This window comes from Elephantulus edwardii, unplaced genomic scaffold (genome assembly GCF_000299155.1).
Source record: "Elephantulus edwardii isolate Elephantulus edwardi_28Jun2011 unplaced genomic scaffold, EleEdw1.0 scaffold00017, whole genome shotgun sequence".
NCBI lineage: Eukaryota > Metazoa > Chordata > Mammalia > Macroscelidea > Macroscelididae > Elephantulus > Elephantulus edwardii.
Window position 1 is genome coordinate 28,333,828 of NW_006399767.1, and position 27,288 is coordinate 28,361,115.

A 27,288-nucleotide genomic window follows, 5' to 3' on the forward strand; every position below is an offset into this window, starting at 1 on the left:
ATACAATGGCAAGGGCTAGACTAGTTGTATTAAATAATTCACGATAACTTCTGTTACCTTATCTCTGTTTCTCTTATTTAATCTCGTATTTCAAAAAGAGATTGATTCAAGGCATATCCTAAACTAATTTTACCTCATTAACATACAAACAGCCTATTGAGATTATATCATAATGATGGTGGTTAGGATTTTACAGCATATATTTTATTATTATTGTTATGTGCCATTGAGTTGACTGTGACTCATAGGAACCATGTGAACAGCAGCTCGGAATCTTGCCCTATTCTGAGGCAGCCTCACTGTCTCGAACACAAATAACCCCACTGCCTATATTTTAAGGGGACAAAATTCAGTCACAGCTGAAAATCCCACAGCACTATCTTGTGTTACTCTTCTGAGTCTGTGCTACCTCTGCTCTGGGCCACTCCTTCTTAGCATCTGACACCATCTCTGGTGTCACACTTCTCCCTGTCTCCTGAATCTAAAAAAGTCTCAGAGCACAGTCTAACAAATGCTCTGCCCTTTTCTTGGTGGTAGTAATCCCCCCCACCTTCTGACCTCTGGAGCTAGATTCCTTTTCAGCTTAGCAGGATGACAAAACTGACCAGTCCCTTGTTACGGTTCCATATATACATGCTCCAACCCTCACAATGAGGGGGGAGCTCTGGTGACCTAGTGCTAAGAAGCTGTGCTGCAGTCCCACAGGCACGCAGTTCAAGTCCACCAACTGCTCCACAGGAGAATGGCAATCTCCTCTTACATAGTCTTCTCTTTAAACTTCCCTTAAAAATGTGCTGGAGGAGGAGGAGGGTCAACTATGGTTCAGTTCCAACTCCTTAGCAGACAGTAGCCCCCCTCACAGTGGTGTCATGCACCTTATTTGCACTATTGGGAAGATGCCTCCTTGGACTACATGTACTTCATGTGTATTAAAAAACAAAGCAAGATGCTCTGCCGGGGAAGGAGGGGCAATCTCCTCCTGTACCAGTCAGATCTGATTTGATGGTACAATCACACAAAAATAATAAAATAAAAATTAAAAAAAAAACAAAACGATAAACCCACGTCTTGAGACTCTAAATCTTAACCAGAAAGGACTGCCTCACCTTCCTCCAGCACAACAGCTGGTTCTGACTGCTGGGCTTTCAGTTCACCGGTCACCACTCAGCCTACCATAACTCCTTTACAAGTATTGTCCCGCCCAGTCGGTTGGTGGGAATTACAAGATCGTGCTGAGAAAGCTTATATAGAAACGATCCATCACACAGTAACAACCCATTCCCAAATGGGATTATAACTACAGGCAAAGAGGTTAGAATTTACAGCACATATTTTAGGGACCATAATTCGATCCATAACAGGGACAAATGTGAAATCGCACATTGGGCTTCCCAAAAATCAATTGCTACAAATATAGTCTGGATTTGGCACCTCATAGATTGCCTTCTATAGGATTAAAGAGTCCTAATCAATGCTTGACAACATCAATTTCTGCCGTTCCCAGCCTTGCTCAGCTGGTACCTGGATATGAACCAGTGTTGAAAAAGTTAGTGCTTTACATTAGCAGCCCCATGCTAACCAGCAGAGTAGGGCTGGGCAGTGATGATTCTGTGCATGTGTGTGTACATGTATATTTTTTTAACCATTTTCTACGTCCACAGTTCAATTACATTGATCATATTCATAGTGTTATACAGCCAGTAAGTACCACTATCCAAAATGTCATTGTCCTAAACAGAAGCTATATCCTTTAAGCGAGAACTCCCCATTCTGTCCCTCATTCATTCACTGCTGTCAAGTCTGTTCTTAAAGTAACTATCAGGTTTCCAGAGCCCTTGACTGCAGTGAGAGGACACTGCCTATCACTTCAGAGTGACTGATGGTTCGCTGGAGATATGCAGCCTTGAGTTCGCAGTGCAGCTCTCTGCAGACTAGGCCAGCAGGGCTCCCCCTCAGCCCTTGGTAACCTCTGCTCTAGCGTGTGTCTCTGCTCTTCCCTTTTCTCTATAACTCAATATAAAGGGGGAATCATAAAATATCTGTCCTTTTGTTTCTGACTTACTTCACTCAGCTTGATGCTGGCAAAGTTCATGTCCTCTTGCATGTATCAGAGTTTCATGTCTCTTTGGGGCTGATAACACTTCATTGTATGGAAGCATCACATTTTGGTTTACCCATTCATCTGTTGGTAGGCATTTAAGTTGCTTCCACTTTTTGACTTTTGTTAGCAGTGTGACGATGAACACTGGTGTGCCAGTTTCTGCCTTTGTTTCTACCTTCAGCTCTTCTGGGTATAGGCTGAGGAGTAGAATTTCTGACCATGTAGCAGCTCTTTGTTGATCTTACCTTCCCGCCATGAGGCTTTTGGTTTCTTCACGTCGTCACCAGCTTTTGTTATTTTCCACTTTGTCTTGCATTTTTGTACTAACCATCCTGGTGGATGTGAATTGGTCTCTCATCTCTCACTGTGGTCGGCGCAATGTCTTTCCATTGGAGCAGCTTGGGACAGTGACGTCTGAACCAGGTGCAGACAGCCATGTAGGATCAGTCATGTGTGAAGAGGGAGGGAGAGAGCAAAAGGAAAGCCCAGGACCGAGGCTTGGAAGCAGATGGCTTTGGATGGGAAGGAGAAAACGAGGAAATTAAGTTTGGAAAGATTGCTTGGGTGCCCTGTGAAATGTCCTGGATGTTGACTCCGGGGGCTGATCATGCAGACAGTGAAAGACAGAGAGGCCTGGGAGAGGGGCATGCAATGCTGAGATCCATGTGGTGGTAGCTTGAGTGGCATAATGCCGGTTAAGTAGAGTCATTTTAGAATTTGTAGGGCCAACCAGAAAGCTCACTCAGTGGTCTGAGCCAGCCTGAGGAGGGCAGGGATGGTCTGGGACAGAGGAGAGGAGAGGGGAGGGGAGGGGTACTAGCTGAGTCTCAGGAGCCCAGGGAGTCAAACCAACTTTGAGAAGGATTAGAGCATTGGAGGTCAGGAGATTATATTCATTCTTAAGACTTTTTTTTTTTAATATTGCTTCAGCCGACACACACATTCACTGACCTCTGGAAATTTTCCAGACTGTGCCATGTCAAAACCACGGGAGCATTAGGGGGGCTGTACGTGCTGTCCCTGCTCTCCAGGAATCTAGTTGTAGACCCCTGTGCAGCAGCACCTGGCTGGTGAGCCCCAGTGTGCTATTAAGTGCTGAGGACCGTGGCAGGTCACACTCAGTGTGGAGTGATCAGGTTGATGAGAGGCCCTGGGAGCTCCTCAGGCCCGGTGACCACAGGCTGGGCCTGCAAGGCTGGGCGGGACTAAGGAGGAGGTTTGCAGAGAAGATGCCCCTTCTTTCCTTCATGGAGGCCGTTTTAGACATACTTCCTCAGGAACCCCTAGAGTAGTCAGCCAGCTTTCCACGTCACTTACCTGTGTTGCTAGTCAGAATCTCTGTGGTGCCCACCGCTGCCCTGCCCGCCTTTTTCTCCAGCTGTGTTTATTTATAGTGCCTTTCTGGTACCTTCCGAAGCTATCTGTCTCATCCTTTTAGGGATCAATTGCAAACAGACCTTGGGTATTGGGCAGCTTTTTAGTCATTTAATGCAAATAGCTGCGCTGCTTTGCAGGTCAGGTTTTAATGATCTGGAATCGATCCAAGCTAAGTGGCTTTTGATCTTGCCGCAGAGTGAAGATGCCCCTCAGAAGCCAGGGAGCCGCCAGGCCACATGCTCCTTATTAGAGCTGATGGCTTGATTCTTGCAGCATTTTCTAGTCCGCTTCAGAGTACATTTCTTCTCACCCCTTTTCTGTGTTTGCATGTATGTGAGGGGTTTTTTGTTTGGTTTTTTTCTCCCAGGTAATTTCGAGTGTGGAAATCCAGAGAACCTAAAAAGCAAATGCATCCCTGTGTCGGAAGCCCAGGAATATATAGCAGTAAGTAGACTGCAGTGTTTATCCACTCCCCGGAGGCCCCGTGCTTTTGTATTGATCTTTCAAACCTTGTAGGCTTGTGTGTTTTTTTTTCTTTCCTCCCCTCTCTGTTTCGTGTTTGCATTTGGCTTTCCTTTTTTTTTTTAAACCATAGTTTGGTGGTTGACTGCTTTAAAGCAAGGCAGCCATGGGGGTGATGAGCCTGAGGTAGCCAGGGCGGGGCCTGCTGTGGTGGGCTCACCTCACTGCTGGTCCTTAACCAGCTGCCGCATATCACTGCTGGCTGCTCCTTTCTTAAGCTGCTCCGGTTTTTTTGCCCACCCTCTCTCTGCCCTTGTGCCTGTTGTGCACACCACTCTGATTCCCTTGATTTTCAACACGACCTCAAGATAGAAGAATTACAGAAAGTTGCAGCTGACAGGAGTCATCAGGTTCAGTGTTCATTTCACAGAGGAGAAAACTGAGGCCTAGGGAAGGCAAGGGAAGGACTCAAGGGCACACATCTGGCAGTGGCCACGCTGGGACTGGAAGCCAGGTCCCCAACCTAGGGCTCTTTTTCATTTTGTCCCAAGATGAGCTACCAGCCCCCCAGCCTTATGCCTCAGTCCCTGAGGAGATCTCCATCCTTTGGTCTGCCTCCGACCTGCATTATTTTCTAGCATGTGCTTCCACTTCACCTCCCCTAGTTATAGCTCCTTCCTTGGCTTTCATTAGCCCCCAATTTTCTTCTTGCCAGTTGCCTATACTTTTAGTGGAATGGGGCTCCAGAGAACACAGGAGAGGAGCCCCCTTAATCCAGCAGCTGAGGAATGTTCTAGTCACTCCACCCAGACACAGCTAATCTCTAATCTTCTCCCAACTTCCCCTGCAGAATGTGACCGGCAGCTCCGCAGCCAAGTTTGAAGCTGCCCTGACCTGGATCCTGAGCAGTAACAAAGACGTGGGCATCTGGTGAGTGCAGACGGGTGTGAGAGCTGGTGGGGCAGCGTGTCCGCACGTGCCTGCAGCCCACTCCTCAACTGTCAGCTGATTAACCTGCTCCATCAGAGGTGTCTCGGGTCGGAGGCTAGAGAACAGGTCCCCCGGCCAGGTTGCTGTGGGCTTAAGTTTGAAACCACCTGGCAAAAGGAGGAAACAGCATTTAGTTGGAGTCTAAGGAGCAACTTCCAGATGAGACACAAAACTGAGGTGTTGGGATGTCTACCTGCAGTGCCACCTAAATCCTGTTTCTTGTAACTTGGCCTGAGCCCTTTTAATCCACCCGTCCCCATTTGCTAGAAGAGGCATTTTCCTGCACTTCCTCACCTCGGGCGCTGGTTTTCATTTGTGGAGGAAATGATTCTGTCTGCTGGCTTTGCTTAATATGAAAACTGCAGTAGGAAACAGCGGATTTCATTTTGACCAGCGAGCCTTGCCTCATTTTTGTCACTGGCCAGCCCTGTTAGCTGAGATAGCAAGCCTTTCACCTCCTTTGAAAGCCTGACTTGACAGCTCAACGCAGGGGTGGGGGCCCCAGCTTCCCCTCGAAAAGAGTCCTCACGAAGTCCGTTCCCATTCCTCAGCATGTGTCCACATCCCTGTTCAAGTTACAGCGTCTGAGATTAAAACACACTCCAGGGTTTTGTTCTCTTCTTCGCTAATCCACCCAAATTACTAATTCCATCCACAGTGCATCCAGTAGCAGCCCCCTCAGGCAGCTCAACCTAAAGCTTGATAACTGGATGCACGGCACGATTAAAATTCGGGGGCTTAAGAAAGAAAGCAAGCTGCTCCGAGTGGCTGAGTGATTTTTCTGTGTGTTGGAGAAGGCAGGGGAGAGAATACGGATTTCATCCTCCGTGCTCACTGAAGCTGCTGATGTAGATAGAATGATGACACCTGCCTTTTCTTATTCACAAAGGCAGAGAGAGGCTGAGCCTGGCTAAGATGACCAGTGTTAAAGTGGGTCGTGAGAAAATTGGGACACATCAGGCATCAGCCTGACCGGGGTGCAACTGCCAGGGCATGGTGATTGCCGCCCCAGGTCACCCCATTGGAAGGAGGCGCGGTTGTCCGTATCCCCTGTGTCCTGGCACTGCCTCACCCCAGGTCAGGGTGAAGGCGCTGTGCCAGGGCCGGCTGTGGAGACACTAGCAGTTGCCATTCCTTCCAGCCTCGTGGATGCCCCTGATCTTAACACTTAAACAGCTTATGCACCTACTCGTCATGGAAGAAAAGCACAGCCTCCACGATTCTGTCTTTGCGTTCTTGCCGTGCAATTGCAGAGCTAGTGATTCAGTAAACATTTCCATTTCTCTGTGCTCGGAGGTGGGAATCCAATTTACAGTTTAATCTTCTGCACGCTGAGAGGGGCTGTCGAAGACCCGACAGAGGGGGACGTCACTTTAGCGGTAGGGGTTCAAGCCTGCTGCCGTCTTTAAAGCTTTATTCTTTCTAAGTAGCCAATGTGGGAAATTTCTGGAAAGACTGCAACCAAGATACCAAGCCTGTTTTTATAAGCAAGCAGAAGCCTGAAAGCCCCTCCTTCCTTCTCCTCCTGTTTAAAGCAGGGGTTTTGTTGCCATTCCTTGGAGCTTTGGACATGTTTAGAATCCAGTGTTGCTGTTTCAGGTTGAAAGGGGAAGACCCATCAGAATCAGTGACCACCCTGGACAAGGTGGTGTGCCTGGAGTCCGCCCGCCCCCGGATGGGTGTCGGCTGCCGCCTGAGCCGAGCCCTGCTCACCGCTGTCACCCATGTGCTTATCTTCTTCTGGTGTAAGTCCCCGCCCCCTCTACACACAGCAGCCCCCACCCCACCTCACCCCTGGGAGCCGTGCTCAGCGACACTCAGAGGCATGAGTGATGAGTTATAGAAATCCCAAGCCCTGAGAGCTCATTTCTGTCTGGTGAACCTGAGGTCTGTCTAATAAAACAGAGAAGATGAACACGTCAGCCTCTGCCCCAGATTGCATTTACCTTTGGCGATGGGTGGTAGGCATGTGACGATAACTAGAAAATATCCCTGAGGTAGGATGAGGGGACCAGGGCAAGGCCACACTAGGCTTTGTCCTTTCCGGCAGCTCTGCCAAGATCCCAGTGTGCAAGGCCCAGGCCCAGAGCAAGGCACCGTGCGGGCCTTGGCCTAATTTGACTCCCTGAACAATATAAACATCTCCTGAGGAGCCCCAGCAAGCCTGATGCGAGCCAGCAGGAACCCCGAGTGCAGAGCTGAAAAGGAGAGTGCTGTCTTATCTCCCACATCAGGGCCACCTGATGTAGAGACCCCAGAGTCTCCAAAGGTGAAAGGCTAACCGTTTGCCAGCTCTCCCGGGGACAGGGGGAGTTACACCCCAGCGTGTACATGCCCCTCACCCCCAGCCATCCAGCACAGCGATCCTTATTGGCAGCAGTATCTCCAAATACAAAGGGCCTGGCATGTATATATGTATGAACTGCTCTGTTCTGGCACACAAGGGAGCAGGTGAAAGGCCCGGATGCAGTGGGGTGGAGCCAGGATCCAAATGGCTGGGGACGCATCTGTGGTGACAGCCGGCGGAGAAAGGTGATCACTTAATAGCACAGCCTCCCTGTGCATGTCTGCATCTTCTCCGCTCCTTGCTGCATATCAGCCCCGTGGCTCACCCATGGTAGATACTCAGAACACGTTTGCAGAGGCCAGCCCCAGCCTCTCAGAGCGAAGGCCCTAGGCTGTCTAGGCCAAGTAGAGGTGAAGTGACGAATGGACAGTGCCCTTTCTCTCACAGGCTTGGCTTTCTTGTGGGGCCTCCTGATTCTCCTGAAATATCGGTGGCGGAAGTTGGAAGAGGAGGAGCAGGCCATGTATGAGATGGTGAAGAAGATTATAGGTGCGTGACCCCCTCGTGAAAGAGCAGCTACTGCCTGCTGGAGGTTCCTTGCCTAAATAACATCCTCCTTCCTACAGACGTGGTCCAGGACCATTACGTGGACTGGGAGCAGGACATGGAGCGCTATCCCTACGTGGGCATCCTGCATGTGCGAGACACCCTGATCCCCCCACAGAGCCGGTGAGTCCATCTGGCACTGGGGCTGCCAGGAGTGCAGTAAGGGGAGCCTGACCCTGCTGAGTACCACAGCAGGAGTCCCAAAGCCTTGCACAGAGCTGCTGAGGACAGGTCACAAGCCCCTAGAGTCACAAGTGGGGTTCTGTTCACTGTGCTCTTCAAGGGAGAGTGAACCAGACAAGATGGAGGGAAGGTGTTCTCTCTCCAAACCTGGGCCCCTCCGTTAGTTAGCTTTGACTGGGGTAGTTTGGGCTGCAAGTTCCAGAAGCCCTCCCCCTAATTGGCTCAAGGAGTAAAGGGTCTCTTGGAGTCATGCAAGAAGCCCAGCGTATTCTTGGCTCCAGGCACAGCATAGTTGGGTCTCTTAGTCTCTTCTCTGTGACTCTCGTGATCCTGCATCCCCCATGACTGTTATCGGAAGGCTAGAAACCCTGAGTCACTGGCCACAGCCAGCACGGGTGGTGGGCTTCTTGTTTCTCTCATGAGCAACAGTAAACATTCCCAGAATTTGGATACTTGTCTGTTTATGCATCAATCACTGGCAATAGAGAAGAGAGTCTCCTTCAAGCTTAAGCCTGACCCACAATCAGAAACTCCTATTTCTGGTGTAGTACACACCACCTACACACAAAGAGAGAGGGAGAGGGAGGGAGAGACACAAATAGAAAGTTTCACAAAGATGAATGGGTCTGCTTCCAGGGCATATGGCTGTGAGGGGGAGAGGTGGCCAACCATTAGCAGACACAGCTCCAGGAGCATCTTCCACATGGGTTGTGAATGTTAGAGTTGGCCCTGGAATGGGTGTGTGAACAAACCGGGGGCGGGGGAGGGGGGGGACATCCCTTTTGGTAGCAGGCGGGGCTCACTGCAAAGCCAGCTCAGTGCTGGGTTCCTGCACAGTAAGTTGGGTGAGTGTGAGGGCTGCGGTGGGTATGGGTAAGAGTTCATGCATACTGAGCGAGTCTGGCACTGCTCTGAGCTCTCCCTGGATAAGATCTCACCAGATCCTCAGTGCAGCCCTGAGACAAGAACTGGAAGTGACCCCATTTCACAGATGATGAAAATGAGGCCTGAGGAGGTTAAATTTGCTCAGAGTCCTGTGGCTAGTGACCTTTTTGTCCACCACTCAGCCCCACCAGCTCTCCTCTCAGCTTCATACATTTCTGTGTATGACAAACATGGGCATTTAAGGGCCTACTTGAAATATGAAGATGGTTGCATAGTCTATAGGGAGCTGTACTCGAACCCAAAGGCCATGCCTCTCTGGTGGTTCAGATCCGCCACTAGCGGAAAGATGAGTGAGCAGTTTCCTCCTGTGTGATTTACCTGTAGCATCAGAAACCCAGAAGAGGGTCAAAGTCAAAGTTTCTGCCTCATAGCCGACTCTCCATTGAGTTTCCAAAGCTGTAAATCACACGGGAGGAGATGGTCCATCTTTCTCCCGCAGAGTCACTGGTGGATTCGAACCACTGGAGACACACAGTCTTTGGGTTAGCAGCACTGCTCTCTATGGGCTAGGCCACCAGAGCTCCCTTGTGTGGTGGTGGTGGTAGTGGTGATGTGTGCCATCGAGTTTGAACCAGCACATAGCTGACCCTCCAGTGTTTTCAGAGGCAGTTAATTGCGCAAGAGGAGACTGCCCATCCTTCTGCAGAGCAGCTGGTGGATTTGAACTGCATGCCTTTTGTGATTGCAGCACAGTTTCTTACCAGTGGACCAGTAGGCAGGCAGAGACAGAGAGGTCTCCCTATTCAGTGCCTGGTACTCGAAGGCTCATCAACAGGTAGCCATTATGGTTTGAGTTGGAACTATGACAAATAACACTCAAGGTAAAAGTGCAGAAAAGCATAATGGCCTGTCCTGGGCCTGAGTCACTCACCGCCCCTCCCACCTCCTGGGTCCGGTATTAGCACGACATCGAGGACTGACAGCCAAGGACTGCCTGGTTGGTGCGTGGCTCCACAGGCAGAGGGGGCTGACTCTCCCCTGTTGGGGAACCTCAGAAGACAAGGGCTGTTCCTGTGGCCAAGCTGGTTGGCCCTCAGCCTCTTGTATCATCTCCCGAGCCACCGAGCCCAGCCTGACCAAGCTCTGGACACTTAGCAATACATTAGCCTCCTTGTCGGCCCTGCTTGGGTACTCTCAGATCGGTAGATGAGGGCCTGTTTGTGAGAGATTGAGAGATTTGAAGAGCCTGTTTCCTGTGAGAAGCAGGGGAGCTGATTAGAGCAGCTGGCTCAGACAGGCCTGTTCATTACCTGTTAATGGGCAGCCTGGGGAGGCGGGGCGGGGGACGGAGCCAGCCCCACACCGCACTGGCTGCTGCCGTGGAGCTGTGCCTGTGGGTGGGCATCCTGGGAGCTCAGTCCCCAAAGAGTGTGTGACCTTGGCCAGACCAGCCAGCCGGGGGCTACAAGACAGGCTGAGGGGTTTGGGACAGGCTTGAGAAAGCCCCTCCATCCCCCAACGCCACACCACTCCCGTCTCAGAGGTCAGCTCAGGGGCATCATGGCCCTTTGTCGTGTCGGATCCTCCTGCTCCCACATGTACTCATGTCCTTACTCTTCCCACCTGTGGGGTCTTGGGGATGTGGTTTGTTCTGCAAAGCTGAGATGTATAAGACATGGGCACAATCAAAACCACCCTTCCTGACAGCCGTGCAGTCTGCTGAAGCAAGGACCAGTGGCTGAGGCCTGGCACTGACCCACAGGGAGAGCCCCCACTTGGTGGCTCTAATTCTGCAGAGCAGCTCTGCCTTCTCTGGTCGATGGTTAGCTCATCCTCAGCCTGAAGTGCTGTGGAGTTTAGATGCTACAGCCCAGTGGTCACTCTTTAATTAGCCCACATGAGGCATTAAAATGCAGCCAGCCCTGGTGGTGAGGCCAGCCTGGTGAGGGCTGCTGCACATACCAGGTGCCAGCGTGAGCCAGCAAACCCCGGCAGGGCCCCTCACACTTAGAGACCTGGAGGGCTTCAGACACCTCAGCCTCTTTCTGCTCCCTTTAATTGAAAGCTTTTGAAACAAGAAGGCTGAGAAATCATTTCTCCCTGGCCCCCAAAATTTCTCTCCTCTGCAGGAGACCTGTTAGTTCCTGACAGCTTTTCTTCCCCTAAATAAATTCTGCACCGGATTGTACGGAGGGCGTCCACAGGCCCACTTGCCTCTGTGGTGCCAGCAGAGCTGTTGAGGGCGTGACTCACATACCCAGCCCGCCTCTGTCATTGCAGGCGGCGCATGAAGCGGGTCTGGGACCGAGCCGTGGAGTTCCTGGCCTCCAATGAATCCCGGATCCAGACAGAGTCCCACCGAGTGGCTGGAGAGGATATGCTGGTGTGGAGATGGACTAAGCCCTCTTCCTTCTCTGACTCGGAGCGATAAACCCAGGCGGGGGCCTGTTCCCAGTCAGCCTGTCCGCAGGACAGCCCACTGCAGGGTGTGAGAGGGCTGCCAGCCCTACCGGTGCTGAAGTCACACTTGCCTTGATTTTTCTCATCTGACACCGATTCCAACGGGTCTCTGTAAGACCTGTAGAGATTAGCTCATTAGGAAAATGTGGGCTTTCCCTAAGGGTGGAGGGGAGAAGCCAGGGCTAGACAGGCAGCTTCTCCTCCACATTGGACCAATCCCTTTTGCTCTGCTTTGCTGGCAGAAAAGGGGGAAAGGGTTTGTCTGTCACGTACAGAAAAGATAAAGGAGCAGCAGTTGTAAAAAACCCTGCAGAGCAAGTGTGAGGCACGTAAGCCTGAGCCCGTCCACCACCAGCACGGCCGTGGGACTGTGAGGTGGGCAGCGCCGGTGGGAGGTGGGTCGGGATAGTGGGTCGGGGCAGCAGGGGTTAGGGGAGCAGCTTGGTTCATGTGCCTTCATGGGGTGTTTACCTGGGAGCTCTAGAGTACAGAAAGAAAGCCTGTCTTCTGGCTGGGTGGGGTCCTTCAGCCTGAAAGGGTAAGATGCTAGAAATTAGAAAAAGTGAATGTAGAACTGTCTAGAAACACTGGGTCCTCAGGTCAGGGGGTGAGCAGCTGATGTGTTCTCCTGAGAGGAACCTAGTGTGAACAGAGAGGAGGGTCGGGCAGCCACACAGCCAGCGCCTCAGTGCCCACCCCAAGACAGCCTCCCCAGGAGGGCCTCCCCATGGCACTACTCAACATTCATCAATGCAGTGCAGCTAGCACTTGCATTGAAGGCAAGAGTGCTGATTGTCAGACTCAAGGCTTTCTTGCCAAGGCCGAGAGCCTTGCCCTTACTGTACGCAGAGACCACCTTGTTTGAGGCTGTTTAAGAGAATTGCTGCCCAAGCCGTTCTGTAGGCCCAGCTGCCACCGCTCCCTGGACAAGGGCGAGGTGCAGAGGCACTGCCCCCTGCTGGCCACACGAGCGCAGTGCCAGCGCGCACAGCCTTCATTAGGCCCCTCCCGCGCGGTTCATCAGCCCGCAGCCACGCAGGAGGCCAGCTCCAGAAACAAAGCAACAGGGGGCCTTATTAGTTAAGTACGAGAGAGCCTCTCCAACGGAGCCTGGGCCCCATATGTTCTCATCTGCAGCAGGAGATGAGGAGCAAGCCGAGGAGGCGCAACAGCTGCTTCGGAAGACGTTAACCACTCCTTTCTGGTCTTATTGGCATTTTTTGGTTTTCTTAATAAAGCTCCAGTCTCCCTCATTTTAGCAATACTCTCTCATTTCCTTTGATGGCTTGGTGATCGACAGGGCTGGATTCTAAGCACTCAACCTGTGGTGAAGCAATGTTCTCATAATCATGCACCAGCCGGAAGAACAAGAAACACCAAAACAGGCTTCAGTGGGTGGAAACTGTTGAATGAATAAAATATTTATTAAAAATGGATGTGTGTCTCCGTGGTTCTTTCCCTTTCCCCCAGAGTGAGGTATAAGGATTGGCAGTGTGTGGAGCACTGTCCCTGGAGGTCAGCTGGAGACCAAACAGGAGATGGCATAGTAGGGTCTGAAGAAACCTCCTGGTAATCTGTGCCCTTTCCCTGGGCATGGGCTTCGGCTTCCAAGTCCAACAGTGTGATGACTACACGCAGGATCACTGAGGGAGGCAGGCATTGAGACCGCCTCTTTCCTCCAGCGTCATTTCTGCCCCCTGGGGAGTCTCCAGAGCTGCCCTGGGCTGCTCAGCACCCGGTTTCAGGGAAGGCAGGCTGAATGAGATTGGAGGGGACTGGGGTCTATTCATCTGCCAGGCTTGTGATTCTCAGGGTACAGGAAGATGTTGCCGCGAACTCCTCTCGTCTCATCTGGGTTCCAACCGATGGTGAGAACATGACACCCAAGAGGGCCAAAACCACTTCCCTGGTTCACTCAAGGTGTAATTTGGCAGGCACACAAGGGTCCCTCACATGCAAGGGTGGCCAAGAGGTGCAGGCATGTGGGGTTGGCACTAAGGTTCTCTCCCATCTTCCTTGTATATGGGGCCCCAAGGGCCACCCCAAAGAGAAGGCAGGCTTTGCTGTATCCTGGGGAGTTTGCAGCCTGTCCATGGGGGCCTCACCTGTGGCTAGTGACAGGTGCTGAGCAGTCAGACAAAAGACCCAGAAAAACAACCTCGAGGAGAATGAACCTTAACTGGTTTTCAGTGAAAGCTTTCCCTTCTGTGTTTTGTCAAAACCAAGAAAGGAGCTAATACAGGGCTCTATTTCTGCAAAGCTGTTTGGAAAGCAGGCACAAGATCAAAATACTGTAAACTCGGTAACAAAAGGCCCCTGCCGGCTGCTCCCTCCTCTGGTGCACTGAGGCCCCAGGCGAGTCCTCAGCCCTCCTCAGCACTGCAGACGGTTCAGATCCATGCTCGGCTTTGAAGAATCCAGTTTGACTTTTAAGCAGGTTTTATTTCACAATGGATGGTATGAGGGGGTGGGATCTGCCTGGGAGTTAAAAGTCCTGGGCATTTTTGGACAGAAGTCGTTGAGGGGGATTTCTCTTAATCTGCCCAAATCTCAGGGCCTGAAGACCTCTTTCTTCAAGTGACACAGAGCCCTCTCAGACCTTGGTGGATTTTGGTGGGCAAGGGAGAGAGGCTGTACCCACAAATCTCACCCATGGACATCCATCCCTGAGTTCCAGGCCACCTTCCAGAGTCTCTGCTCAGGAAAAAGGTAAACACGGCCATTTGTCACTGACTTATCATAAGAACTGCGGTAGCAGCTGTTCCCCGTTAATTAATACACCATTGACTTTGAGCCTCAAAAGAAAATATCCCTTTGTTGAGGCAGGTGTGTAGACTCAAATCCATTATCTAGCCTCTCTGCTTTCCCCAAAGGGAAGGGACAGGAAACAGTTACGCAGTTAAGTCAATCCCACTGTTCCCAAACAGACCTGATGAGGGGACGGCCAGGCCAAATCTGTCCTCATTGCCAGATAAAGTTCTAGAGCAAGGGATTTTAGAGAATCTGGACAGAGATATCCATTCCTGTGTCAGGAAGAAGGATGGAACAGAATCAGTGAGGGATAGGCAGTCCCCCACCCCCACCCCGGGTCCACTGTTCCTCCAAGGTAGAAAGGAAGCTAGACTGTCTCCACTCTTTAGTGGCTGGGCCTCAACGCCATGAATTTTCTCTCTGGAGCAGTGGGCCTATTAGGAAAAAAGTGAAAAAAATTAGCCAAACATGGTAACTTTATGACACGTTGAATGTTGTTCTCACTGCTACAGCTTGCAGAATGCTTGCAGCAACCCCGTACGGTGGAAGCTGCTGTTTTCCTCTTGCAGAGATGGGGATACTGAGGCACAGAAGGTCAGGCGGGTAGTGAAGCTAGAACTTAAACTCAGACCACTTGGCTCCAGAATCTCCTCAGACTCTCCCTCTTCCACTATTAAAAATAACAAGGAAGCTGCTATCAGATTCGTTTTGCTAATGTGGATTTGCCAGAGCAGAAAAAAACAGCACTTTTGAGGACAAGCTGAGATCTCTCCCAAAGGAAGAGGATTCTGGGAATCCTGCTGTGACCTCCACCTACCCTGGGGGTCCTTGGACCTAACCTCCCTCTGCTCGTCCCCCAGCTCCCACCTCACTGCCCCACACTCACACCGGGCCCATGCCTCCCTCAGAGCCTTTGCTCTTGCTGTTCTACGTGTCCACTCTGCTGTCCCTCAGATCTCCCTGGGACCACTCTGCTGTCCCTCAGATCTCCCTGGGACTCACCCCCTCCCTCCGTCAGCCCTTGTACCGTTACCATCTCCCCTGTTGAAGATTATAGGGGCACCTCCAATGAGGTGCAAGAAATCATGGCCTTTCTCATAATGATCTTGTAACTCCTATAAAATGATTGGATGTGATATGCAAATAAGGTCCTTGTGTCCAAAGGGATTGGACAAGACGCAAATAATGCAAATAAAGTACACAGAAACCTGTGAGGGTGGAACCATGAAAATAGGTGTATAGAACCCTAATGAGAAGCTCGGTCAGTTTTGCCATCCTTAGAAGAGAGCCAATCTCAGAACAAAGGGGAGGCTTCACTACCACTAAGAAAGAATTATTGAGAGTAGAGCAAGTTCTTAGGATGAAGGGTCCTTGCACTAAGAGCCTCATAGACTCAAAACACAGAGAAGGTGCTGTAACAGAAGACACAGTGACAGCCAGCCTCAGGCGTGAGCAGAATCCAGTGGCAGAGAAACAGCAGCAGCAGACCCAGGAGACTGGCAGGAGGTGGTGGGGTGGGCTTCAGAGCCAAATAGAGTGAGGGAGTTGAGCACCTTTGGGCAGACAGAGTGGAGCGCCTCCAGGCACTCAGCAGAGCTGGACTTGACAAGTCAGTGCTGGAGAGCTAAGCACCTTTGGGCCTTTGTCAACTGGCAGAATGCGGAGCCTCTGAGTACTTATCAGGGAAGTTAAAAAGCATTGTAACACCTGTCCAAGCAAGGCAGAGCTCAAGCCAGCCCAAGGGGTCAAGAAGCTATCCTGATGTGAAAAGCCACATCCTGAATCACCCCTGATACTGTTTCCCTAGCAAACTCTGTAATCATGAGCATTATCTTTGAGTTCTGGGTGGCCATTGCAACAAATGATCGAGCTCAGCAGAGAAATGTTATGGGGAGAGACAGTTGGAATCACAATGAATTAAATTAAAGGTCGCAGGGTGGAGGTATGTCGGACCTCCACCACATACCTTTTGACTAATGTTGATCTTGGTTCCTCTGCTTCCCTCTTACGAAGTTTGAGGCAGTTGGATGCTCTCGCCACATCCTTTTTACAGCTGTAAATGCTCAGAACCTGTACGTCCTCCATGGCCCAGCCTTATTATTATTTTTTTTTATGTTTTCTGTCTGTGTTGTCTTGCTGCCTCCACCCTATGTCAGCTCTATGAGGGCACAGATCTTTGGTTTTGTTCACTATTATCTCCCTAGCACTTAGAACAGTGTCTGGCACATTTAAGGGGTGCAGTAAAATGTTGGCAAGTAGATAAATGGAAACACACTACATCGAAAGAAAACATTTGAGTTGCTGAACACCTTTTTGGACAAGTACTATTTAATGTTCCTTTTTAGTCTGATCTAAGTGTGCCAAGGCACAGCACTCACTCTGTCTGGCCACCACTCCATCCCTCCACACTGCCTGGCACTGTGCAGCATCCCCCAGGGGTCCCAGCCTATCATCTCCCCTCAAGGGGTCCTATCCCCCAGGCTAAGCCAGCAGCTTCCACACTGACCAGAGGGGAAATCCTCTAGTCACTCTGAGGTGGGCAGGGATCTCAGTTCTGGCAGAAAAGGGAGCCAGGAGCCAGCTTTTCTGGATGGGCCCTGTGTGTTTCCTCACATGGGACATCCCACAGCATTGAGGACTTGCCCAGTCCACAGCACTGGGTACCAGAAAGAGCCATGGTGAGGATGGTTCAGGGGCCAGGACTTCTCTCTCGTCAATAGCACAAGCCAGACAAGCCTGGGATTTGTCTGATGACTCTGGTCAGGGAGGCCCTCTGCCCTTCAATGACTCAAATTTGATTTCTCATTAGTTCTGGTGAGTAAGGACTTGGGGCCAATTGACATGATTTCTAAAGAAAATGGTAGGATGTTTCCTCCTCTCTCAAAGTAGGGCCAGGCCATTGGTCACTGAAGGTGACCATCTCAATGTTGGGGAGACCCAATCCATGAAAGGGCTTCCCGCAAGATAAGAGGGCCATGATGGGGCTTCCAGGGCCATCAGGGGACAGAGAACAGTCCAGAAAAGGGTCTTAGGAGTATGAAAAAGCTAGGCAAGCACACTGAGGAGAAAGCAGGAGCCAGGAGGTATCATTGGTGATTACAGACCAATTTCTAAGCTGCTTCTGTTTAGTAAGGAGACAGGGGAAAGTACAGTAATTTTCTTCAATGAAAACAGGCAACAGAATTCCCTTTGCCTCGTTCCCCTTGCAATTAAGCCCTTCTCTGCAAATGAAATGATTTGGTTTTCATGGGGACTAATTTAAGCACACTGGAAGGACCGCTGAACTTTTTGATTGCAAACACCAGCCGCGTGCAGAGCTGAGTGGGAAAGGGGAGGGCGCTGTGCCTCACTGACAAGGCAACTCAGAGGCGGGGCCCTCAGCAGGTGACTCCGGATGATCCTGGGCTGAGAATCCAGAATCCAGCTCTGGTCCTAAATCCATGCCTCTCTCTGCCTGGCTGCTCCTCTTTCCCTCTCCAGCCTCCCTGTCCTCATCCCAAGTGAGGAGATAGAGCTAAATCTGGAAGTCTCCAGTACACTCAGGGGTAGCGCTGGGCTCAGGATACCACCCCTTTCATCTTGAGGTGGGGTTGATTTCTTCTCTCAGGCATCTGAACTGGCTTCTGCCTCCATCCTCTTGGGCCTGTGTCATTGTGGAAAGAGGTCCACCTGCTCTGCTGGAGACACCATGTGAATAGAGGATTGTTATTATTGTTGTTAGGAACTGGTGAGTTGATTACAACTCCTAGCAACCATACAAACAGCACATCTGAACCTTGCCCTATCCTGCACCGTCCTTACAATTTCTGATATGCTTGAGACCATTACTACAGTCACTGTGCCAACCCATCCTGTGGAGGGTCTTGCGCTCTTTCTCTGAGAGAGAATTGCCTGACTAGCATCCAGCTGTCACACTAGACATGTGAGGAAAGCCGCCCTGGATATTCCAGCCACAGCAGAGCTCCCAGTGAACAGAGGTGAGCTGCCCCACCGAGCCCTGACCAAGTGGGAGAATCAGGAGTAAACACATGACTATTGCTTTGAACAATTAAATTTGTGTTATTGTTATTATTATTATTATTATCACCCCTAATTTTTAAATAATTTAAGACAAAAAAATAGTACCGTTTCCAGTACCCTTCCCCCAAATTACCCTGATGACCCTAACATGTTGTCAGGACCAGGAAACTGACATCTATGCATTATTGTAACGTGTATGTGTGTAATTCCATGAAATTCTATCACATGAAGCCACAAAGTTTTGGGTGGTTTTTTACACACAGTAAATAACTGATACAGACGTGGACGAGATGCCCCAGGAGTGTGTATCAGTCTGCATCCTTTTATTGAAAGTGACAGAAACACAACTCAAACAAAATTAAGCATGAGGTGAATTGATTAGCTCACATAAACCAGTCCAGGGGCAGGCAGGCATCGGTGGGCCTCAGGGTAGCTGGACCCAGGGCGGGGGAAGCTGAGGCCACATTCTCTCCGAGGGCTCCTCCACGTGGCTGCAACCACGCTGAGGGCACATTCAAGAGGAAGGTGGGAAGGGAAGTAGTTGGCTGGCTCAGCTTAAGTCCTCAAGGCTTCTTGCTGGGTTGGGAACAACATTATGGTCCTAAGAACTGAGGCCAGGCCTCCCCCGAGTCAGACTTATCACATGCTATGATGGGCAGCAGCCTGATTGGAGTGTCATGGTTGGAGGGGTGAGGAACAGTTCTGGAAGGCAGGTACACTGTGCTGTGGGCAGAAGAGGAAAGCTCTGCACTGTGGAGAGAAGAGGCCGATGCTGAGAGGGAGATGTGGGAGAAATTCCCTCCCACACTCAGAGAATGAGCGACCAAGTAGAATCATGAAAACTTGATGGCTCTGCAGAATAGGAACAACTAGTACGTGGAGAGGAACTTGTACGTGCCAGTTACTGAGACTATTTGCCAGAATTCCTCACCTCCTCCTTCCAGGTAAAAAGAAAGACTTGATTTCTCTAATCCCTCTGGAATTAAGCGTTGCCTGAGCGGGTAGTGTAGCGCAGGAGTAGAATTCTCGTCTTCTGTGCCACAGACCTGGGCTTCATTTCTGATCCACGCACGTCATGTGCATCTACCACCCATCTGGCAGCGGAAGGCTGCATGTTGCCATAATCCTGAACCAGTTCCAGCAACGCTTCCAGACAAGATGGACTAAGCTGACTAAAATACTCTGGATCATCTCAGTTTGATCTGCAATCAGTCATAGGCACATAACATGCTGTGATGACACTGTTCCCTTATGAAGCATTCTGTTCCATTGTGCATGTGGTGACCAGGCGTTAGATGATGATTCAACTCGATGATGACTTTCAGTAGCCAATCACACAACGGAATATCATGCAGCACTGAAAACAATGAACTTGTAAAACACTACACAACGTGGATGAGTCTGGAACACATTGCGCTGAGTAAAATATTTCAGTCACAAAAGGACAAATACTGCATAAGAGCACTGTTATAATAGCATCGATACAGGAGGAGGGAAGAGCAGGAAAAGCATGGGTGGATTATGAAACCACACTGGGATGGGTGAAAGGAAGGACAATCTGAAAGGAATGGATGGTTAGAAATTATGTATGTGACAATATTAGAAGTTACGTATGTGTGGTATTTAACCGCCTGGAAGAGGACAAGTATTACAAAGGTAATTTGAGGAGAAGGGAATTTGGGGAGGAAGAGGAAGGAAAATGTGAACGAATAAATGAATGAAGACCAATCAATGTTAACTTCCACTCAGAGAAAAACATATTTTTTTTATTATCAAAAAAACAAAACAAGAGAATAGAAGTGACAAATGACACATTGAGGCAGAACGTTTAAGAATCCCCCTCTCCATTATCTTTGCCACAGCAACCAGTGATGCTTCAGCTGTGGCTGCCCCTTCCACTTGGGTTCCAGAGTGAAGAAGACGTGAAGCCAAACTCCCAACCAACCCCTGATCGGCATGTATTAGTGTGGAAAGAGATCAGCCAGTGTTGTTATAAACCACTAAGAATCCAGGGGCTGTTTGTTACTGCAGCATCAACTAGCCCACGCTGACTGACACAGGTCGAGCAAGGAGCCAGCTCGGCAGTGTGGAGTAGGACTTCTCATGTATAACAAGTGCTGTTTCCCTGACTTCCCTGTTCAGGGTCCAACAAACTGGCCCTTACTGTTTAGTAATTGTTCCGTGGGGCAGTCAGCTCAGACAGATCCAGCTGTGCCACAGGCCACATCCTTCACTATCTCCACATCAGTATTGAGCAGAATAAGACCAAGAGCCTGGATGGATCTTCCTGAGCCTTCTAGACCTTTCCTAAGACTCTAAGCATGGATTTTGGCATGTGGGGGCCTCATGCATGTTCTTATGTGTTTTCTGTTATAATACAGATGATTTATTCTTGCATTAGAGCACGTGACGACAACTGCTACAGCAAGGAGAAAGGTGAGGGTGTGCACGGAGCACTGCACCCCCCCTTGCTTGCAGTGAATCGAAGGGCACGCAGTAGGCATAGGACCACGGGGGCCCTGTGTTGGCGAATCCGCCTTCCTTAAGATGGATGCAAGCGGCACGCAGGCACGTCCAGGTCAGAGGCTGTTTAGATGGAGGCCCATGGAGCTGAGGCAGGTGGAGACGTCCTCAGAAGATTCCAGCCCCCAGTCCCTTTGTGGGGGCAGGTGACCAAGATGCCCACTCAGATCAAGAAGGTGGCTGGAGAAGCTAATCTCAGGAAAGAGAGGGGAAAGTGTGGATCTGTGTGTGTGTGCACGTGCGCACACACACACACACACACACACGAGCCACTTGGCAGGGGGAAGGGCTCCCTCTGAGACAACACGCTCCATGTACTTTATCAAATTTGCAGATGCCACACAGCTGGGGGAGAAGGGGGGAAGATGGCAAATACGCCAGATGACAAAGCTGGGATCTAAAGAGAAGTTGACAGGCTGAAGCAATGGGGTGGATCTAACGAGATGAAACTTAACAGGGACAAACGTGTTTATTTCGTTTTATTTATTTATTTGCGCCCTGCACAGGGGATGGGGGCCGGGTGGAGGCTCACAGGCAACGCAGTGATTTATTTCACCCGGGCCAGATCTAGCTGCACAGACCTCAGGGTAGGGAGGGGACGGCCAGGTCCCAGCCTAGGCATGAGGGTCAAGACAGGGACCGGTCTGTGGAGAGCAATGTGGCTGCATCCAGGCTGAAGAGGTGGTGGGGACTCTACAGTTAGACTGGCTGGTTTGGAGCCCAGTACAATCAGCTGTTCTGCTGAGCTGGGACTATTCCAGGTGGGACCATGCCTGGCTCCGTCCATACTGCAGTGGAAAACAGACTCCCATGCCATCTAGCCTTCTTTGCTACTCTTTTAACACGTCCCAGTTACAGCCTGGTCTGGGCCTCTGAGACTCAACCAGTTCCCTAAAACGTGCAGGGACTGAAGGTCAGGTTATGCCAAGCAATCTCTTTACTCTCAGCCCTTAGATGACATGCTGGCCTTAGAAAAGGGTGGAAGTGAGATGCTTGTCTGCCTTTCCGGGAGCACCCTCAGTTTCTCTGAGGGATGCCTTCCTGGTCCCCTCTCTCTTGACTTTGGCCTGGGAGATTGAGCAGGAAAATGGCTCTTTTCTTCAAACATTGTAAGGTTTCAGCTGTTTCTGGGGACCCTTGAGCACTGTGAATGGAAATCTCATGGATCACCCTTCCTGGCCTTGAGCTTCCTCATAAGGTAATGAGGCCCTCGTCACTGGAGGTATGTAAGCAAAGGCTGGGTGGCTATTCAGCGAGGAGGGTAGCTCTGCATGGATGCAGAGCTAAATGAGTTTCAAGGTCTCTCCCTACAATGAGCTGGTGAAATTCTGAACAAGCTTTTAGAAGAAGGTTGGCTGAGTTTCTTGCCCATGAAATTCTCCTGACTATGAAGCCCTAAGTGCAGGGCAGTGTGCCGAGCCTCAGCAGTCAGATCAAGAAGTAAAAGGAGCTTGAGGTGACAGGCCAGGGTGAGGGCACTGGCATGTGATTGTGCGCATGTGGTTGTGGAGTGTGGCTAAGGGTTATTAAGGAAGTGGGGAAATTTGCCCCCATGACCAGACCTGCCCTGTGTCTGCCTCTCACCCGTCCTGATTGTGGCTTTGTTCTCCAAGGGGAAGCTGAGAAGAGCAATGAACTCTCCCCGCACCACCTACCCACTCCTTGTTCTTTCAGAGATGGGGGAGTCTGCACTTCCAGCTCGACAGGATGGGGCCACTGCCCCATAGGAAGAGGTCACCCATACCAGCAAAGGTACTGACCCAAAGCATTCATTCTCCCAAATGCTGATCCTTCATGCTTGCCAGACCTTTTAAATCTATATCCAGAACAGATCAGCCGGGAGGCTGTGCTCTATGAGGAGGAATGTGGCATTAGGATTGGAGGAAGACTCATCAATAACCTATGTTATGCAAATGATACAACCTTGCTTGCTGAAACTGAAGAGGACCTCAAGCAGTTTTCAATATGGATTGAAATTAAACATAAAGAAGAAAAAGATTCTCACCACTGGGCCAAATGGCAGCACCATGATAAATGGAGAGAAGATTGAGATTGAGATTGTTAACAATTTCAGCTTGCTCAAATCCACAATCAAAAGAGAAATTACTTTGGGAAAATCTGCTGCCAGGGGCCTCTCCAGAGTGCTAACAAGCAACGATGTCAATCTAGAGACTAAGGTGCACCTGATCCAGGCCATGGTCTTCACAATTATTTGCTGCTATCAATCAGAGAGCTGGACAATGACTAAGCATGACAGAAGAAATGATGCCTTTGAGTTGTGGTGCTGGAGAAGAGCTCTGAACATCCATGGAATGCTAAGAGAACAAACATATCTGTCCTAGAGAGAATGAAACCAAGTTGTTCCTTGTAGGCAAGGATTTTGAAGCTCTGTTTGACATACTTTGAGCATGTTACCAGGAGGGACAAGTCCTTGGAGAAGGACATCAAGTTTGGAAGAGATGGATTGACAGAGGAACTGGGGTAATGAGGGCAGGGGTATTGGAGACAATGAGATTGGCTCAGGAGAGGACAGCGTTCAGAGCTGTTGTGCACAGGGTCGCTATGAGTCACAGGCAATTCGATGGCACATAACAACATGCCTGACTGACACTGAGGAGGACAGCAGGTCCTGAACAGAAACACTCAGCCTGGAGGAGAGGGGAGCAGTGCTTCAGGACTTCCCTACTGCGTTCCCACAGACCCACCTGTATCCCCTCCTTCCCTCTTCCTGTTAGTTGTGATATTTTGTTCATTTTCTTCTCAAGTGGACAAGTCCCACTAGAAACATCATATGTTAGAAGCAACCTAGGGAAGAAGGCTCCCTCCCCTCTCCTGACTATCCCTGAGGACTTCTCAGAGGAGAAGAGGCAGGTAGGAGTTGTTGTGGCTGTTGGGTCTGAGGGAGAAGGCTGTGTGAGGTCTCAGGGTCTCCTGGGAAAGTGTAAGCAAAACAGGCCAGAGATGGGAGGGGAGGAGTGAGAGGGTGAGCTGCCAGGAGGGCACAGTGCTCTGGACTGGAATCCCAGGCTCTGTGACTTCCTGGCACTGTGACCTTGGTCACATACTTTCCTGGGCCTCACGTTTTCCAGCCATGTAATGGAGATGAATGCTAACAATTGTCGAAAAGATTAAAAGATGGATGAAGTGTGCCTGGCACATAGGATCCATTGTTGTTGCTATTTTGATGAAAATGTGTGACTCCAGAGGGTATAATCAGGAACAAATTGACAGGAAGTAACCAGTCTTCAGACTTCAGCTAAGTGCAGAGGACTTTCTAAGAAGCAGAATAGTTTCCACCACATCGGAGGTAAGGCCCTGGCCCTGGGAACATAAAGCCCTGGGCCACTGTGAAGGGTTTCCTGTGTGGGGAAGGGAGGCCCCAAGGGTGACCAGCAGGGGTCAGCAGCACAGCACCCTCCCTCCGGCACTGGTACAGAAGCGACAAGAGGTCAAGTTGCTGCTGGCCTGGTGAAATCCCCAGCCACAGGCTCCGGGTCCGGTTTGGAAGATTCTAACTGCTGTCCCACGGGTCAGGCTAGAGTCCTGCCGCTTAGCTAGGCTACTGAGGTCAGTTTGAAGGTGTCTCTGAGCAAATGGGGAGTCCAGAGAAAGCTCCAAGTGTATGCCCCAAAAGGTCAACGATAGGAGATAGGGCTGCCAACTGAAATCTACGCAGAGCCTTCCAGCCTTCTGTTCACAAGTGAAATCTTTCCCTTCCAATCCCCACTCTGGGGACTGGCAAGTTCTCTCCACCCCTCCTCCAGCACTGAGCCCTCTGTTGGCTCCAGGGCAGGCCTTTGGGGCCAGGAGACCGAAGATGAAGCAATGGAGTCCGGGCAGGGCCAGCCTAGGCCATAACTCTGGGCTTCCATCCCACCTGTCTGTCAGAGACCCCAAAGATGTTGTGTCTACCTTTCCTCCCTATCCGGCAGAAAAACAGGGGCTGAGGAAGGGCTAATCCAGGGAAGAAGGAGTACAATATTACATCAGGTTGAGGGCACCTGAGAATGACGCTGTCCACCAGCTGTGGCTGAGAGAGGAGGGCTCCACACATCCCCTGCAGCTGTGCAAAGTCCCCAGGGGTAGCTAGGAGGGGCACCACTTGGGGCTGAGGGTACATGAGGTGCTGAGGTCTTTATTTGACCCCTGGAGGCCTCCCATTAAGAGAGCAATGGGAGCTCTGGGATTTCATCCAGATCTTTGCTTGCTACTTGCTGTCAAGTTGGCCCCCACCTCATTCATGGTCACCCTGTGAAATCTCACCATCATGATCCAGAGTGTTTTCATGATTTGTGGAAGGAGATCACCAGGACTTTCTTCTCAGTCTGTCATAGTCTGGAAGCATCACTGAAACTTCTTGTCATCATGGTAACATACACACAGGCTTCCACTTAAAAGATGGTGAACAGGAGTGTGGAGAGGCAGTGGAGAGAGCACAGAGTAAGGCATTGAGGAGGGAGCACTGGTGGCTTAGTGGTAAGAAGTTGTGCCACCAAACCAAAGATACGCGGTTCAAATCCACTTACTGCTTCATGGGAGAAAGATGGGCAATCTCTTCCCATACAATTTACTGTTTCTGAAAATCTGTTGCATAGTCAGCCATGAGTCAGTTCCGACTCCAAAGTACTCAACAAGAAGGCACTGAGGCAGGAAAACTGAGTGCAGGTGTTAAGAGCTTCTGGGTTGATGAAAATGTTTTCGTTGATTGTAGTAATGTTCACACAGCTCTGTGAATAAAATAAAAATCACTGAATTGCATGCTTTAAATGGGTGAGTTGTATGGTATGTGAATTACATCTTAGTAGATGTAAAACAGAGCACAAAGAGATGGGAGTGTGAATCTGTCATCAAATGGCCTAATAATTGTTTTTCAGCACTTCTGTTCTACCTTCCAATTTGGTGCACAGTAGCTAAAATATTAAAAACTTGCGAGCAGCCATCCAAGACAGAAAAACTAGTCTCTCTACTCACTTGCAGAGAAAGGAAAGTCGGGGATAAAAAAAAAAAAAAAGGAAAATAGCAGGTGTATCCCCTCTGTATCATGAGACCAGAACTGGATGATGCCTGGCTACCTTTACTGAGCATTCAGATTAAAAAGTCTATAGCAAAATCCCTATTAAAAGAGGGGAGGTATGTAGAACAAAATTAAAATTCTAAATGGAGCTTTGTGAAATCAGTGAGAAGTGATGAAACCTCAAACTATTGTACTGAAGTAATCTGTTAAGCCCTAAACTCCAAAAATTTTATCTAAAGCCTTCTTTGACCCAAACAACTTTATCTTAGCCAAGTGCATCTTCTTCTGCCTGGAGCAACATTCTCTTTGAAAGAATTCTCTATACATGAGGTCAAAGTGAGGACAGCAACTCAAAAGGTGAGATGAGAAGCGGAGGGGGCAGTTAAGTGCATGTGAATGGGTGTAGAGTAACCTGGAAAAAAGATCATGAGAACAGTTGCACAACTTAGAAGATTATAATCGTCACTGAAATGAATGCATGTAGAAATTGTTGCAATGGTGTATCTTTTTGTGTGTGTATAATTTCACCAAAACAACAACAACAACAACAAAAACTCCAAAAACCCCAAATTAAATAAAATTTTTAAAAGAGAGAGAAAGAGACAGTGATTGTGTTTTGAGGAATATTGGCAGGTCTCCCACATGGGAGGCCAGCATACTACCAAGAAGCCACCACTCTCTCTGGAGACTGAATTAAAGGGTAGTTAACTCCAGGTAGGAATAAAACACTAACCTTTTACTGTAGTTGTCAAGCCATACATAGATAACTAGGATCTCTTTTCCACCCTCATGGGCTTGGACCAGCCCCAGTCTGGAAGACGAGGAATAGGTCAATGTTGGTCCTTAGAGTGCCCCGACCTCTCTTTGGGAAGGGGTGTGTCAAGACAGGAAGAAAAGGGGCAGCTGAAAACTGAGCAGAAGATGACCCCTTCCTGCATAGTGGCCCATTTTGGAGCCAGTTGTCATGTAACTTTGAATCAGAGCAAACCCATAGCTAACTCTCCCAGCAGATTTTCAGAGGCAGTAAATTGCAAGGAAGGAGGTTTTATATGCAGCCATCTTTGACCCAAACAAGTATAGCTTAGACAAGTGCATCTTTCTCTGCCTGAAGCAACGTTCTCAGAAAGATTTACCTCGGTAGAGTCTTATAGAGAGCAGCTTGTGGATTCGAACTGTGTACCTTTGGATTGGCAGTGTTATTCCTTACCACTAAGCCACCAGAGCTCCCTAGGATCCAGAGGAAGTCCATATAGTTTGCTCCTGTTCCAGGAAATGCTTCTATCTACTGATAAGGGAATGGCCTGTCAATAGTGTCCAAGAGCGAGCCTGGGGCTGCAGGGGGGTTGCAGAAACTTCCTGCCAAAGTCAAAGCAAGAGGCACGTCTCTGTACAGGAAGAGAGGCCTGAAATTCCACCATTAAAGATTCATTTCCTTAGCTTAACACTTTGTCCTTTTTTAAAAATGTACACCTGTCATTTTTTAAAAGCTCTAGCAATTTCATTCTGGTGAAGAAACCTGTGCAGAGAGGCCTGCAGGGAGCAGGAAGGGTTTTCAGGATTGACTTTGCTGACCTATTAATTTTTATTAAGAGCCAGTTCTAAAGACACCTTCGGGGAAAGGAACTAGTT

At 49.8% G+C, this 27,288-nt stretch overlaps 1 protein-coding gene across 1 annotated transcript in view; it reads left to right on the forward strand.

Annotated features, from left to right (window-relative positions):
- LEMD2 (LEM domain containing 2) overlaps nucleotides 1-11,533 on the forward strand; it is a 28,778-nt gene extending 17,245 nt beyond the window's left edge. The window contains exons 4-9 of the mRNA XM_006882079.1: nucleotides 3,846-3,922; nucleotides 4,791-4,870; nucleotides 6,530-6,675; nucleotides 7,665-7,766; nucleotides 7,844-7,946; nucleotides 11,172-11,533. Of these exons, the coding sequence (XP_006882141.1) occupies nucleotides 3,846-3,922; nucleotides 4,791-4,870; nucleotides 6,530-6,675; nucleotides 7,665-7,766; nucleotides 7,844-7,946; nucleotides 11,172-11,322 (659 nt within the window). The 3' untranslated portion in view covers nucleotides 11,323-11,533. The remainder of the gene's footprint in view (nucleotides 1-3,845; nucleotides 3,923-4,790; nucleotides 4,871-6,529; nucleotides 6,676-7,664; nucleotides 7,767-7,843; nucleotides 7,947-11,171) is intronic.
- The last annotated feature ends 15,755 nt before the right edge of the window (nucleotides 11,534-27,288 follow it).